Below are 16,450 nucleotides of genomic sequence, written 5' to 3'. Positions count from 1 at the left end.
GTGCCAGTGCCTCCTTGCTGGAGCAGCCACATCCCGGTAACCCATGTGGGAGAAGCTGTATGTGAAACTCTTTAATAGCAAGCCTTTCCTCTGGAGTGGTATTCAATGACTGTTCAAGCAATACCGCAGTCCTCTTCCATGGCCATTTGGAGAGGAGGTGAGAAAAATTCTCTAATTAGGTGTAAACTAAACATATTAAGGATTGTGGGAAATGGGACTTGGTGGACTCACTCCTACATTTAGTAAGTACATCACGAGCCTGAAGAGAGTGTTAGAAAGTCCCAGCATCAATGAGAGATCTATCAGGAAAATCTAAGAAATAAGAAAAGGAATAAATAAATCTATAAACAGGAAGAGCCAGCCAGAAAAAAAAAAAATAATACCAAAAGACACTGAATCACAGCAAAAACAAGAGGCTGAATCTGCAATTCTTTCTTCTCTAGTGGCATTTAATTTCCCCTTTCCCACCATCAAAATTTCAGAAATTAACAGTCACCTTCAGCAAAGCCGAACTGAAAGAGAAAGGCAGCAAAGTCCTTAGAAGCTGCTTCATGCAGACTGAGATACTCCCAGCACCATCAGGAGGCATCCTCTACAAACACACAAAGGGACCGGAGTTTTTTTGATGGACATTTATTTTACATTCTCAAATGATTTCTAATAAAATAAAAAAGCTTAAAATGTGTTATATGTGCAGTCCTCCGTAGGATCCCCTCTGCCACTGAATGAGTGCAGGGGCAGGGCAGTGAAGGGAGTGGGAGGAGAAACTGGGCATGGGGAGAAAACACCAGCTGGTTGTCAGGGATCTGGGCTCTGGCTGCCTCCTGCATTTGAGTGCCCAGCAGAGAAAGGCTGAGAGGGCAGTAAGGAGGGGCAAGAGCTAGGAGAGAGAAGTGAAACTGAAGTAGGCGATGGCTGCTGGCTCAAACACTTCCAACAGCTCCAAAGCATCTGTGCTACCTGCTCCCTTATTGCAGCGGTGGCTTTCATCTTGTTTTGGTATGCAATTCCCAGCCCTTCTGCTGGTGCAGAGCTCCCATGGCCTCCTGAAATGCTCATGCCGTCCCTAGACCCTCCTCAGAGGTCTGCATATGCCCATTCTTCTTCAGCACAGCACACAGAGCTTCATCCTCCCATGCAGACCAGGGCTGGTGTCCCTGCTCCAATCAGCACTCAGTCTGCTGGTTTGTCTCTTTCTGGTTCTCTTCCATCTCCTTTGGCACAGTGACTGCAACTATCCGTTCCAGTGCTGGGAAGGAAGCTGGCAGACGCGCCTGAAAGAGAAGAAAGGGGCAGTGTTAGATGTTGGAGGGACATGGATTGGCACAATTTGGGGCTTCTCCCTGCCATGGAAGACACAGTCCTACTGCTCTCCACTACAAGGTTCCCATTGCCTCCTAGAGCCAGGGAAGACAGGCCTGTCTGACGCATGCAACTTCTTCTGGGGAAGACTGGCTCAATGCTGCCCTCTCTGCAGTGTCATGGACAGAACGGATAGCAAAGACAGATGTATTTAAGAGAGAGAACAAAGAATGATCTGGGCAATTGTCAGGACATTGACAGGTTCAATTATATGCCAGATTTTTACAATAACTTTTCAGAGAGAATAATTAAAAGCATGAAGCTTTGTGCAAAATGAGATAAGACCCAAATAAAGACAGAACCCATTCCACTTCTTGCTTTAACAAGTGACTTTCTAGACATTAGAAAAGAGGCATATATCATGGTTCCTGGTGGTGATAAAGTGTATTGTGCCACCTGGACAAAAAATACAACTGGGAAATGGGATTAGTAGAATGGCATTGTAAGTGTGATCTCACATAAAGGGAAGGGACTGGGAGTTTGCTGGCTGGCTTCTACCAGACTGTGTAGAAATAGTAAGCATAGGTCTTCAAAGATCAGCTCTGGCACCAGTCAATAATGGCATAGTGTGTGAAAGTGCTGATCTGTGCTGTAGATAAGCCAACGCTGATGAGCCATGTTTGGAAGAAGAAAATGTCACTTAAGACCCAGATATTTCAGTAGAATGGAATAAGGAGATGAAAGAAACAGTACCAACTGTACACTGGTGGGTTTAGGAATTCAGAACAGGAATGCCTACTGTGTTGGCAGGAGCTAAGGAAGGGATATCTGCAAGCTGCTGGTGTTTGACCAATGCAAGAAGAACAAATGTAGTATTAGAAAATGCCAGAAAAGAGAGGGAGAGAAGGAGAAGATATATTTGCTCCTTCTTATCTGCATTTTCACGAGGGATGAGCCCAACAGGGAGTTTCTGCTGAAAAGGGCCTGAGAACCATCAGTGGATCTCTGTTTCATCAGAAGAGGTTTGTTTACTTCACACAGCGAGGCCATGAGATCATATACAAATGCTGTGAGATGTTAATATTCGGCTGGATTAGAGCTGTTTAAGCTAACAAAACTGGACATCTCTGTATCCTATTTGGGAGTGGGTTTGATCATCTCATCCTACCCCTAGGCTTGCACAGTCTAAAGAGTAACCCAGAAATCTACAGAAACTCTGGATTAGTCCCTCTAGTTCTAATTCTCCCTCTATCAGTTCTAATTAAGAACGGATGATGAAGAACAAGTCACAAGTCACAAGTCACTCTGGCAATGCTCACAGTATTTTTTTAAAGCCCATCTTGCTTCTGTTCTGATGCTGCCTGTCCTCAGCTTTCAGCCACTGGGGTTTGCTGGGAATTTGCATCACTGCTGTCACATTTCTTCTCCAGTTCAGGGCAGGTTCGAGCCCCCCAGCCCCTTTGCTGAGCTAAGTGCCCACACCTGAGATCATTCTGAGCCCTGGGCCACCACAGCACTGGAAGGTAATTTTCACTGTTGGCCCTCTCCAAGAAGCAAGGTAGAAGCAGCTACATCACACAGAGTGCTGCATATTCACGAGACCTGCCCCTTGCCAGCAAAGAGAAATCCTGATGGAAGAATTTGCCATGAAGTTAATTTGTAAAGAAATCATGAAAAAAATGCAAAGAAACAGTGTGTTTTGTCTGCACAATTTGTTTTCAGCAGCAAGCTGAAATACTGGAAGAAGTTGTACAAATAAAGGGCAGTAGCTTGCTGGAAGCAAACGGCAGAGGCAGGAGGGCTGAGCCAGCACAACAGACCCGAGTTAAGATCAGCATCCGGGAACTGATAGGCATTTGTATGGAATGAGAGACTAATCTGCCATATCAAAGCATCCAGGAAAACAAGAGGATACCTACAAAAGCCTGGAGGTTCACTTGCCTCAGTGTGGCTTGATCTCTGTGAGAGTAAACAAGGAGCTTTTCAAGTCTGGCTGCATACGTCCCCAAAGACTTCCAACTCCTCCTTGGAGGTTCCTGACCTGTACCCACCAAACAAACCCTGGCACTAGCCAGACCTTCTGATTCCTGGTGTATGACATTCACCACACATCTGTGCACCTTCAGCACCACAGCCAGGGACTCATCCCACAGATTTCCCCTTTCATCCTCCAGCTCAGACACTTCATTGCTGGCTCTAGGGTACCCAGGGGAAGGTCAAATAAGGGGCGATATAGAGGAAAACTACAGAAATGATGGACACTTACCCTTTTTTGCAGCCCCAGAGCCAGAACACAGATCATAAGCAGGAAAAAAAGGGTGAGCATGAGTCCAAAAGTAACCTGACCACTGAAGATGGTGGGAGGGCCAGAGACCTGGGCACCTATGAGGAAGAACCACAATTAAGAAGGAGGCAAAGGTTTATTTTGCACTGAAGCAAGACTGGACTGCACAAACAAAGGCAAATTGGAAAAGTATGAAAGGAACTGGATAGAGAAATGGGGAGAAGTGATGAGAGCTAAGACAAGATGACAATTAGGTGGGATTCAGTCAAAGATAGGGTGAGACCAAAAGAAGAAGTGACCAAGGGAATTAACAAGGTTAGAAGAAGGGACTGGTTTCAGATGTGCAGGAGACAGTACCTGTGATCTGCAGTCCATACTCCACTGATCCTAGTCTGCCTTCTGGGCCATATACACTGCATTCCCAGATGCCTACATCCTTCTGTGACACTTGGGGTATTTCCAAGATAGGACCAGTCTGGACTCGGCTGTCCTTCAGGTTGTGGGAGGTAGCCACAGTCAACTTTTTGCCAGCAGAGTCAGAACTGAGGTGCTTCCACTGGAAATGTTCATGTCCTTGGGGGTGTGTAAGGCTGCAGGTGAGCAGCAAATGAGATCCCTCGGAAACTGGTCCTTGGATGCCTGGGGTGACTACAGCAAAGGAGAAAGCTACCTTCAGGAAAGTCAACAGGCAAATCCACATCTCTTTCTAAACCCTCCTTTTTCTATTACATTCCTCCTTCATTACCTCCTCTTATTTCTTTTCTTTTTTTTCCTCAGTCCTTCAGACAAATAGTAACTAAGTTGCCCAGGGAAATCTTTGCTTTAAGAAGAGTCCAGAGCAGTGCAATGCCTCAAATAGAAACCTTGTTTTTCACCCTGGGGCAGGAATCTACAAACAGGAGCAACCTACGCTCACTGCACTGATGCAGAAGGAGGTTTATCAGAGTAGGACCCCAAAGGCATGATGAACCTACTTGTCTTTCTTCTCACCTGTTATTACTGCCAAGGTCATGTCCCTGCTGAGCATCTTGTTGCCAACAGTGACAGCACAGCAATACCGCCCTGCGTCACCTGGCCCCACCACAGGGAGATGAAGGGGGAAGCTTCTGCTGCTCTGGTTCTGCAAGATGCTCCAGTTCTGCAAGTGTCCTCCTACAAAGTGGCTCCAGTGGGCTTTCACCACATGGATTCCAAAGGCACTGGGCAGGTAGTTCAGGGTGCATGGTAGGTCAGCTGCAGAGCCAGCTGCGGCATAGACCACAGGGTTGGTTGGGCCATCAAAACCTAGTTGAGAGAGACAGAGCACAATTTGGAGTGGTGGCTGGAAAGAGTACCATCTGGGGAATGAGGATAGGATGAGAGCTGGGATGCTGTAGCTACTGGGGTTGGTCAGTGGCCGCACCAATGGAAGCAACTGAAGGATGCTGGAGTAGCAACACAGAGGCTGAGCTCACCTAGAACTTGCAGGCTGTGTGTGGCAGAAATGATTTCATTATCGGCATATCTGAGCTGACAGTGCCAGGATCCTGAGTCACTCACGGTGGGCCGGAGGATGTAGAGAGCCCCGTGCAAGGAGCAGAAGGCCCCAGAGTCGAGGACTGGGCGCCCATTGTGAAACCAGCATGTCTCCACCAGACTGGCCTGGTGGCTAGAGTTGCAGCTCAGCAAAAGCGGCTCATTTTCTACCACAGGTCTGGGTGGACTGAGGGTTACTGCAACAAAAAAGAAAGGAGGGAAGTGAGGGCTAATCAGAGGAGGACCGCCAAGCCATCCCTTTGTCCACCTTCTGTCCCAGCTTTGTCCTTCAGGCAGCCCTCTCCAGAACTGAGAGCAGATGGCAGGAAGCTGTGGGCTTTCACGGGGCTGCTGTCAGTACTCAAAACACTGTGCCAAACAACAACCCCACCCATACAGCCTCCTAAAATCAAAGTTCTCCAGGGTTTCCACCTTCTCCTACCTGTAACTACCCCCAGCTCCACCTGGCAGCTCTGGACCTCCGTGTTGTAGGTCACCTGTGCCTCATACAGACCCGCATCGTCACTCCTGACTGGGTTGATATGCAGGGAGAAATTGCCATTGCGTAAAGCAGAGTCCAGGACCGACACCCGTGGCCTCATGGGCAGAGCCGTCTTCCGCAGGCCTGTGTACTCCACCTCCAGCACCACGTGCAGCTCCTGGGGGGCACTGGGACAGGACAAGGGAGCGTAGGTTAGCTGGGAGCAAAGGCTAGATCAAGGGCTGAGGCAGGAGAGGGAGGATGTGGGAAAGCAGCCCTACCCACAAGAAGACAGAAGTCTGTTTGCCTTAGCCTACCTTGCCCCGTGCCGCTTCCAGAGCACGGATGTCCTGTCAGACTGCTGTTTCCTACTCTTCCCATGCTTCCTGGGGCTCAGATAGCAGGGCAGCAGAGCTGAACTCCCTTCTCTGGCCCACACCTTCTGCCCTCTGTTTTCCACTTCTGCTGCTCCTGGTAGGATGTTGCCTGCTGTAATGAGATGGAGGGCTGAGCAAAGGGTGGGGGGTCACAAAGTAGAGGGTGAAATCTAGCTATCTGCAGTAAGGATGAAGGGCTTAAATAATGTGGAGGGGACAAACTCCCGGCTCACCCAGCTTCTCTGCCCTCCCTGCATTCAGTCCCTCTTACCATTGATAGCCAGCAGAGTGAGGAATAGCACCGGGGGCACCGGCCTCATGGTGGCCTCCAGGAGAGGTGAGAGTTGGTCTGTGCTCAGTGGGATCCAAAGCTTTCGGAGATCAGCAAAAATAAGGCACGGGCAAGCAGGTGTTGGAGTGGGTGGGTGAATAAAGTGAAGGCCAGCTGGTCTTGCTTGCTTTCGTGCTCTCTCTCTTTCTGATCAAAGTATCTCCCTCGACACCCTTATACTGTAGGTGGGCAGCTAATTTCCTCATATCACTAAGAAGATGCGTCACGACCAAGAAACAGGCGTAGGGCTGAGGCATGTGAGGGCAGAGCTGAAGCCAGTGAGAGAGAAGAGGGAGGGACCAGAGGCACTGCTCTAAGCATCTTTTAGTGGAAATTCTTTGGGTCGCTGTTGTTTTTCTTACAAGTTTTGCTTCTACACAGACAATGGAAAAAGTATAGAAGACACTTCCCAGCAAGTGCTCTTCATGTTTTTCTTTCATCTCTTGCCTTTTTTGGTTTGATCTTTCCGCCTCTCACAGCTTATTTCTAATTGTTTCAGGGCTTTTCAGAACTCGTAATTATTTTTTTTTTCTGATATCCCCCTTCTCTATCCTCTTCCATCCCTCAATGTATTGATTTCTGGGCACTTTTCTTCCGTTGGTCAGTTTGAAGGCAGCATGAGAAAAGGGTCTGTGGTGAGTTACATGTCCTCAGGGGCAGTCTGTGAGCAAGCTGAGGTGCTCCAAGACAAGACAAGGTCATCCACGTGGAAGTGGCAGTAGTGGAACACCCAGGAGAAGTGACCAGCACTGAGAAGGAGGAGCTGCACGCTTTGACACTTTGACACTGTGTGGAGAAAACATCCTTCTCCAGGACAGCTGGGGAAAATCCACCTGGGCTGGTGCACTGAGAGGACTTGCTCTGGCTCCCATCTAGCTCCCATGCTGGGCAAGCACATTTCCACTCATGTGCCTCAACCCAGGCCCCCTTTTACCTCAGAGAATCCCCACTGTCGTGGCTCACACTTTCCAGCAGCCCACTGGCTCTGACTCTTTCAGACTTAATCACCCTTCTGTGTGGGGTGTCAGACACCCAAGTCCCTTAGCTGGGTGGGCTGGGGCTTTTCTTGGGGCTAGAGAAAGGGAGGGGAAGGTGGCTGCCTCACTGCTGAGGGATCCTTGCATACTTTCTAGCTTTCCCCAGCCAGGTGGTGCGGGTGGAGGATAAAAGAGACCAAGTGTTGTGCCTTACTGAAGCAGTAACCTGTTGTGGTAACAGTTCTCATCTCTGCTGTTGCACACAGATCTTCTGTCCCCTGAAGAGTGCGATCAGTGTACTGGGAACAACCTTGTGATCGTTGGGAGAAGATTTTGCAGCTCTTCACACCCTTTGTGTTACACAGTCCATGGGATCACACAGGAGAGAGGGGAGGAGAGAAGCTGGGGGGGAACTTGTGATAGCTGGGGGGAAGTGTGTTTTCCTCCTGCTAGAGAAAAACTGTTTGTGGTGTCCAAGCAGAAAATGTCAACATCTCTTTCCCCCGAGTCAGCAGTGTGAGGATGGTGTGAGTGTGTGGGTGAGGATGAGAGCGTGCAAGGAGATGGAACTATGATGGGTCCACACGTGCAGCTCTGCAGCCCAGCGCCACCTGATATCTCTGCCCTGCCTGTATGCCCCTGGCGTGCTGAGCTCCCTGCTCACCCTCAGTCCCACCCTACTTTTCACTCCTAGATGCTGCTTGCTGACACACTTCCCACCAATCCCCCAAAACACCCTCAGCTGAAGCCGTGCCTCTGCTCTAGAAAATGCTTCTTTCTGGTAGAAGCCAGCAAAGCATGCTGGTGCTGCTGCTGCTTCCCAATAAGCAGCCACAAGGGCTGATGGAGAGCCCTGGAGAGTGGCAGCAGCTGTCTGGCACTGGAGGGGGGCATTATTATGCTGAGCAGTCATGTTGTGAAATGAAGGTTTTGGAGGCACTGTTTTACTCATAGTCAGATTATCTTCAACAAAGACACAGATGACGTTTCTCCCTAACAACCCATTTTAAATGCTGACTTGACTCTCTTGAGTGACATTTTCGTCATCTCCCATAACAGGACTTTGCAGCAGAAATGACAATGACCACAGCCAGGTCAGCACAAGATTGCCTTCTGAGAACTGCCTGCATGGGTGCCTGACCAGCAAAGGGACTGATAGAGAAGGGTGTGGGAAGCCCGCAGGAATGACAGCTGCAACTGCGACAACCCAAAATGTGGAGCACAGAAGCCCAGCTCACTAAGTGCTCACACAACCTTCATACATTGCTTTTCTTGTCTCATTTGGTATATTGCGCAGATGCAAACTGCCTGTACCAAGTAAAATAAGAATAGAAAACACTATTCTGCAGTATCATTGACTTAGTCTTGCTGAAGGAATTTTCCGTTGCATTTCCAGATTTCTGTGATAGCATGTTTTTCTCTGAGTGATTCCACTTTCACATTTTAGTCCCCATAGCATCAAGTTTGAGGCTAGTCGTAATTTTCTGCTTTGCGCTGGCTTTCTGAGGTGATCTGTATTTATCTACAGAATTTAATTGACCTAAGATATCATGTTGTGACATGATCACTGGGCTATCGGCTACATGAGTAGAGGTCAGACAGTTTGAATGTTCATCAAAGGAGCTCATCCTGATTATTGTCTGCCCAGAGCTACAGCAAACACTGAGCAGGAAGAAATCCCTCACTAATAAGAGATAACCAACACCTTTGTGTGGAGAAGAACAGGTCAGACAGAGCTCAGTATGTGAGCAAAGGCTGTCTGGTAGATTGGTTCTAAACAGCCAGGCAGTCACCTGGACAGGCTGGGATTAAAACTGGGAGACTTCTGGCCCTAAAGCAAAGCAGCCTACCCTGCCCCAAAAGCGTATAGTGACTTTTACCAAGGTGCCATTCCTGTGCAGTGTTGGGTACCAAATGTGTACTTTTCTCCAGTCGCTAGAATCTTGTATCCGGCCAGCATTAACTGTGAAGTATACAAACCTGTTCTCTTTCTAAAGACCTCCAGATCCCTCCTAGAGGAGAGATGGGGTGCTGCTGTATCATCTTTGGACATCCACAGCTACCTGTAGAGATGATAATGGGTACCAGTATCTTGGCCGATATCTAATTAAGGGATATTTTTGATGCTGCAGGATGTGGTTTTGCAACACAGAGGGTGATGGGGTCATCTACAAAACTCCCTCCAGCAATCTAGGTTACATTTTGACTCATTTCTCATTGTGAAGTTCATACCTTGCTCTTAATCCAGCAGAAGTACATCCTATAGTCTCCCAAACATCCCAGGGCTGCAGTGAGTTTTCTTTAGAACAAAAATGTATCCCAGTGCATGCAAGAAAGGGAAATATGAGGACAAAGCTTTCTGCAGCCACCTTGGGCTGAAAACCCCAGTGTCAACAGCTGAGCTGTATGATAGAATGGCAGCGATGGTTCCTTGGGTGCCAAGGAAAGAGAGGTTGGTCAAGACATGCCAGGCACGATCCTCATTGTTGCTGTTGCTTTCAACTGTCAATACATCAAGTATCCCCCTCAAAGAAAAACAGCTACAGCAGGATGTGCCTACTGCTTCTGGGGCTCAAATCCTCTCTTTGTCTCATTCGGCAGCAGTGTGAGTCTCTGACACAGAAGAGACAGCTTGGACATCTCTCAGATGCTTTGGGATGAGTACTGCATAGGGCACGGGGATGTCTGGCTCTAGGATTAGTCACATGTGTCCTGAGGAATTATGAAAAAGTAGCTCTGGCCTTATGCTTTGCTTCCACAAAACGTTATGGCAGGAGAACATGAGCCTGTAGTTTAAGGTACAGTGGAGCGCTGGAAGCTACAGGCAAATTCCTCTTATTCATAAAGAACATGCTTTTTTGTTTGTTTTCTTAGAAGGAAAGTTATGAAACAAAAGAAGACGAGGAACTCGAAGATCATGTGATATTATGAAAAATAATTTGAAGACGAATCTCTGGAAAGATTCACGTGGATGAGAGCACATCACTGAGGAGGAGAGCAGTGCCCCAGAATACTGATAAAGAGAATAAAGTCTTTGGTTTGGTGACCTCCAATCATTTTGCTTTGAACAGTGCTAGGTAGAGAGATGGTGCATTTTTAAACTGAAAGATGAAAGGAAAGATGGCATCACTTGTTTCTGTAACACCACATTTATGCTGGATTAACATGATTGTGTGATAGACTGAAATTCAGAGTGTGGTGGCAGCTGAGCTGGTTTTTCCATTTCTTCTCTATTTGGCATCTGATGACAATTAACCATCCGCATTGTCTTGTAAGGTTGCTTCTACTACCCCACTAAGAAAAAAAAAAGAAAAAAAAGGCAAAGTCAAGCAAATCCATTGTTAATCACAAAATCCTGAAGGATTCACATAGGAAGGGATTTCTGTGGATCTCCACTCCAGCCCTCTGCTCCCAGAAGGTAACTCCAAAGTTAAATCAGGTTGCACAGGGCCTTGCCCAGGAAAAACCTGAACGTTTCCAAGCATAAGGATTCTCCGTCATCTCTGAGAGCAAGCCTGTTCCACTGCTGAAACATCCTTACTGGAGAGAAGTTCATTTGTTGCAAACTTTTTTTTGCTGTCTCCTGTCCTTTCTCCATGCCCCTGTGAGAAGACTGAGGCAGTATCTTCTCTCTAACCCCCTGTAGGTGGTAGCAGACAACAATTAACAAATTCAGCCTTCTCTTCCCAAGCTAAACAACCACCCCTTGTTATGTCCTCTATCCCACCACAACCTTAGGGCCCTTTGCTGAACTTTCTCCAGAGTGTCAACGTCTCACACTACTGTGCATGGAAAGCATTTGTGGCTTTCCATATGCCAAGAAGATGGGATTCATCACTGCTCACTGTATTCTTGCTAATAAGGCCCAACACATGGCTAGCCTCCATCTCTGAAAAGACACCCTGCTGGCTCTGGAGGCACCCAGGCCTCATCGTGCAGGAAGATGACTGGCAATCATTATGGCTTGTACAAGTTTCTGTTGATGTTAGAGTGGATTCTCATTTATCATTGGAGGCGTCTGGGACCAGAAACTAAGTATTTGTGTAAATAAGCTTTTAAATTCACAAAAACTGGTGGGATTTCTCATGTCACAAGGAGGTCTGGGAGAAATCTAGGTTCTCAAGATGTAGCTTCAACAAAGTAAATGCTAGGAATTTTTGCCAGGAGTCAATCACTGGCCTGCAATTAAGGTCACATGAGGAAAAAACATGGATTTAAGCTCAGTTTGGAGGGGGGGCTTGTATAACATTTTTCCCAGGTTGTAGGAAGTTTTTCTGTGTAGATATCACCTCCTCTTCTCCAGGATTTGAGTGGCCCATGCTGAGTACCACTCACTCATTCTCTGCCTGATTTTTCTCAGAAAGACACAAAAGACAGAAGAACCTTCTCTAGTCGTAAAGCGCGTGTGAGAACATAAGCCACTAATGCTTTTGTGTCATCTGTAAATACTTCAGATCCTTTGCTGATGAAATGAAAGTACTCAAGAATTTAGACTGAGCTTCCAGGATGCTACATTATTTGTTCAACATCCAACTGCTTTCTGGTGCCCATGACTATATTATGCAGCCAAAATGTGGTAGGAGGGCTTCACAGCTCTGAAGGTGTGACCATCTCTCTTGGCAAGGTTAATGAGAAGCAACCACCTCCTTGGACCCTTGGTAAGATCAGATTTAGCATTAAAACATAAGATTGTATGTCTGGAACAAAGCACATGGATCCCATTTCCAGAAGAAGATACTGGGAAGAAGAAACCTGGGAAGCAAAGGCTCCAGGGAGGGAAGCACATGATAGGGGATCTCAAAGAGGGACCAGACTGTGTTACCTCTCTTTACAGCATGAGTTACTGGAACATGTTCATGATTCAGAAGGGATGTGGAAAAAGAATTTAGAAGAGTGATACAAAAATAAAACCTGACTTGAGGACTAGATATCTTGCTTTCAGATGTACGGGACTTGAGGAGTTTGACCTACTTTACATAGTTCGAAAGAAGTTCCAGTGAGCTCAGGCAAGTTTAGTGCAAACAGAATAAACTTATCTTACATATTGAAAAGATGGTAAAATTCTTGTCAAAGAAGGCTGTGGAGGCCAGGAGTACAAATGAGTTCAAACAGAGACTAAGTAATTTGTGGAGGGTCCATTTCTCACTGGCTTTTGAATACAGTGGCCTGAGTATGACAGCCAGCTCAGGATGTCCTTAGCCCTAGTCTACAGGAGGTCCCTATATACACCTTTTCTCTCGTTGCTCTCCTTTGGGATTGCATATTGCAACTCTTTGAAAGGGTTGATAACTGCAGGACAAGGGGAAATGGTTTTAAGTTAAGCGAGGGGAGATTTAGGTTGGATGCCAGGGGGAAATTCTTTACAGAGAGTGGTGAGGTGCTGGAACAGCTGCCCAGAGAGGTTGTGGATGCCCCGTCCCTGGAGGTGTTCAAGACCAGATTGGATGGGGCCCTGGGCAGTCTGGTCTAGTATTAACTGGTCTAGTATTAAATGGGGAGGTTGGTGGCCCTGCATGTGGCAGGGGGGTTGGAGATTCATGATCATTGAGGTCCCTTCTAACCCTGGCCATTCTGTGATTCTGTGATTGCCTGTGGGTGTAGCAGAGCACTGGTCTGATGCAATACATCCATTTTCATGCTCTTACATTTGCAATCTATCTTTCTTATTTTTCCCCCATGAGGAGAGCATGTGAAAAGCAGGCAGGCTCTCTACTCTGATAGATGAGAGTAAGGATGACCAGTGATTCAAAATTAAAATCAAAATCTGTCTGGAAATGAGATATGTTTTTTTATAGCAAGGCTCTGATACAGGAATAACTTTTCTGGTGGCCTCTTCTCCACCTGCAGACTGTTGTGGAAAATGGTTGATGGCATACTCTTGCTCAGTTGTAGGGCATGGGGCTCTCTGCAGGAATGAGGAAGCCAAGAAAGTTGATCAGCATCACAAGAATAAAGCACTATCTATTCATGTTTCTCCAGGCTTCTCCTTTACTGACAGGCCTCTCTCGAAATTTTCTCTAACAGTGCATGTAGGCATGTTTTAAGACTCAGAACAGAAATCTATCTTGTCTTGCTCCATCAGGGAGCTCCAGCACAGGACAGGACAGCAGAATAATATGACTGCTGAGCTGAGGCACATAATCTGGAGGGAGAAGGAAGGGTGAGGAGTGAGGACTCAGATACACTGAGGTGGTGGTGGTGGTATGTGTGTCTGGGGACTTTCCCTTGGGTTTAGCAGGGTGCTGCTTTTTTTTTCCCTAACTGCAGGTGGTCAGAGGGCTCACTTGTTCCAAACCTGAAGGAGCTTTAAGGGTTTCTCTTTTTTGATATTTTTAGTACCCTAATGTGTTGCTTATTACTTTCAAATAAAAGTCACTCTGAAAGACTGGTAATCCCAAGAGTTTCATGTGCATTCTGTGCCTGAACTTTAAGTCCAGATCAGCTTGTGGGGAGAATATATGGACAAAATGGTCCGGTCATGAGACACAGTGAAGCTCAGAACTCACAATAATGGAACAGCATGCCACAGTAAAAACAGTGGCCCAAGAAATGGAAAAACAAACCAACCAACCCCAAACCCAAGACTAACCCCTCATCTGTGAAAAACCATTGTTTGAGTGGGTGTATGAAGATGACCTGTAAAACTTCCCAGGTTTGAACAGAACAGAAGGTAGGTATGGAATCCCACCACACCTACCTTGAACAGAAGATAGGTATGCAATCCCACCACACAGCTGCTCCCATGAGGAAAGTGATCTAAGAGACTCTTTTCCAAGTTTGCCTTCCTCTTCCAATGCCACTGTGTGAAAAAATCTTGTTTGTCAGAGGTTGATGGTCAAAGAGGAGGCAGAGGAGTTCTGAAAATGTGACTTTATTTGAATAAAGGGGGGGCCCATGGACATGAATTCCTGCCAAACCACTCAAAAACTCTAGCAGGTGCAACCCCTTCAATTCCCAAACCCCTGGCCACATACCACCTTCCCTCTTTCCCTCTTTCTCAAGTGGATGAGGTACTTGGTAGTTATAGCCTTTCTGGTTCACCCAACCAACCATGCATCCTATGCCTGACTGTCTCCATGGTAGAACTTCTTTTTTTTTCTAAATTCTTGCTGATTCTTCCAAATAACTTAGCAACTTTGTTAAAGAAAACTATTTACAAGGTCTCTTTCTGAAGTTGGGAAGCATCTTGGTTTTGTAAAAACACATGCCCCTGTCCTGTCTTCACTGAGTATGACTGCCCTGCTTTACCTACTCACTCCAGCACACATTTAGTGATAATATGCCCCTTTCTGGGGCAGACAGTCAAACCAACATAGACATTATGTCTAAAAGTAAAAGAAAGAAACATCCAGATACAGACTAGAAGACTGCAAGTGACTTCAATATGTACCTGCATTTCAAGTGGAGGGACTTTCAGATTTGCATGCATGGATCCAGTCATGGCCAGGGAAGATGAGATGTGAGTCCTGAGATTAGTATAGCCTTCCCACAAGCATTTGAAGGCTCCTGAACTTGTGCAAGCGGCTCTCAGGAGGTATTCAGTTCAGTCTTGCCTTCCAAGCAACCTTCCTCTGACAGCATATGAGAAAAACAGATGAGGGAAGAGCACAGACACACCTGGCAGCATGATACAACCCCTCAAAGCCTGTTTTGGAGAAAAGAAGCACTGGACATGATGTCACTTTTCTGACCCAGACAAAAAGCTCAGAAAGATCTAGATTGGGCCAGGAGAGAGCTTATTGTGGTAGCTGTTAGGAAAGTAACACAGCATCTCATATAGTAGGAGTGGATTGAAGTGAGGATGAGCCCCCTTCCAAGACCCCTAGACCTGCCTTGGATGCTCTTGGCAGAGGACTGTTTCTCCTGGAAGCCGGACAGCAACCTCTGTGCATTCAAATTGCTGGCCAAGACAAACCTGCTGCCGGCTGACAACAACCACACTTCTCAGCTGCTCAGGTGCGATGAGAGTCCTTCCTGGCTCCTCCAAGAAGGGGCAGCTCACGGCACGCTCTGTGCTGAACGTTCTCGGCGTGAAGAAACTCCGGGTGACCGTTCGTCGTCTTTCGGTCAAGAATTTACCGAAGTGTGCGGTGTGGTGCCACCAGGGGGCGCTTCAGACAGGAAAGATGAAGACTTGCGCTCGCAGGACTCCGGTCCCTTTCTCTCTAATGAATCTGTTTGAGAGGCTTAGGGAAAGCAATAGAAGGTGCACTCTCCAAACTGGAACAGAAATCGATTCAAACTACATCTGGTTGTGTTGTCTGTTATCTTCGAATGATGCTCTGTTTCGAGTACAAACATAGATCTTGGAAGAAGGGCCTTTGTGCCCAGAAGAGCACAGATAACACAGGAGGATTGAGCCCTGCTGGGCGTCTCCTTGGAGGCTTCAGTGATGACAGCACATACAGCACTGAGATATTCTGCTGCACAGCACTATATTCCTGTTCCAAGATAGCGTTCTTGTCTGCTGTCTGGGATCCCATGGCTTTTCAGCCTTATCCATAGGCTTTTCAGCCTTAGGAGTAAAAGCCAATGCAGCACTGGGCAGTTTTGGCTCACCTGTGGGAATCCTGCCACAAATGGGAGATGTTAGGCAGAATATGATCTGGAAACCCTTTAAAACACAGAGAAACTGAGGTGGAATGGGATTCTCTCACAACAAGAAGTTGCAGTCAACATAGCACACTGTTAGCAGTGCCCTAGAGGAATGCTTATTCCTGCAGCAATGAAAGATGAGCCACAGAAGACCCTGAAGTATTCTGCCTTTTCTTGAACTATGAGCAAAAATTTAGGGGTCATTTTAATATTGAGGTTAGCTTTCCAAAATTTCGCTATTGGATATTCTGTGAAATTAACCTTGTGGAGAAGTGGCTAATTCCCAGCTCAAATCTGGGCCCATACTTTCCATGCTGGTATCTCAGGAGTTCAGGAGGAGTTCAGGAGTTCAGGAGGTCTGTTGGAGCTACATCTTACACCTTGGATAGTTTCAAGACTTTGGATTTGACATAAGAAAAAGAATCTAAGAAACTGTCTTTCACATAGGAAAACAGCAAATGGATGGTTTTAGATTTGTTTTCTGATGTGCTTATAGGTGAGCCTAACTGAGCACTGCCTGAGTTCATGCTCTGGAGTGCTGTCCAACAGACACTTCTTTATGAAATCATCTGAATATGCAACAGAAGG

The 16,450-nt window shown here is 46.8% G+C and overlaps 1 protein-coding gene across 3 annotated transcripts; it reads right to left on the bottom strand.

The window, feature by feature from the left end:
• Nucleotides 1-438: 438 nt before the first annotated feature.
• LAG3 (lymphocyte activating 3) lies at nt 439-6,536 on the bottom strand. Of its 3 annotated transcripts, none has more exons than XM_090149137.1 (8): nt 6,231-6,536; nt 5,900-6,089; nt 5,544-5,770; nt 5,041-5,298; nt 4,577-4,870; nt 3,944-4,234; nt 3,569-3,684; nt 439-1,274 (listed from the first exon to the last, which is right to left on the bottom strand). In XM_090149137.1, the coding sequence occupies exons 1-8, from the start codon at nt 6,277-6,279 to the stop codon at nt 1,167-1,169; spliced, it is 1,533 nt and encodes a 510-aa protein (XP_090005263.1). In that variant the 5' UTR covers nt 6,280-6,536; the 3' UTR covers nt 439-1,166. The 3 variants fall into 3 exon arrangements, with proteins under 3 accessions (XP_090005263.1, XP_090005276.1, XP_031466144.1); XM_090149150.1 differs by having other exon boundaries at nt 5,900-6,068; XM_031610284.2 differs by having other exon boundaries at nt 5,900-6,071; nt 6,231-6,535.
• Between the last annotated feature and the right edge of the window lie 9,914 nt (nt 6,537-16,450).

The sequence above is a fragment of the Phasianus colchicus genome, chromosome 1 (assembly GCF_987193195.1).
Source record: "Phasianus colchicus chromosome 1, bPhaCol1.hap1.1, whole genome shotgun sequence".
Taxonomy (NCBI): Eukaryota; Metazoa; Chordata; class Aves; order Galliformes; family Phasianidae; genus Phasianus; species Phasianus colchicus.
The sequence above is the reverse complement of the archived record's forward strand: the minus strand, read 5'-3'. Positions and strand labels throughout refer to the sequence as shown.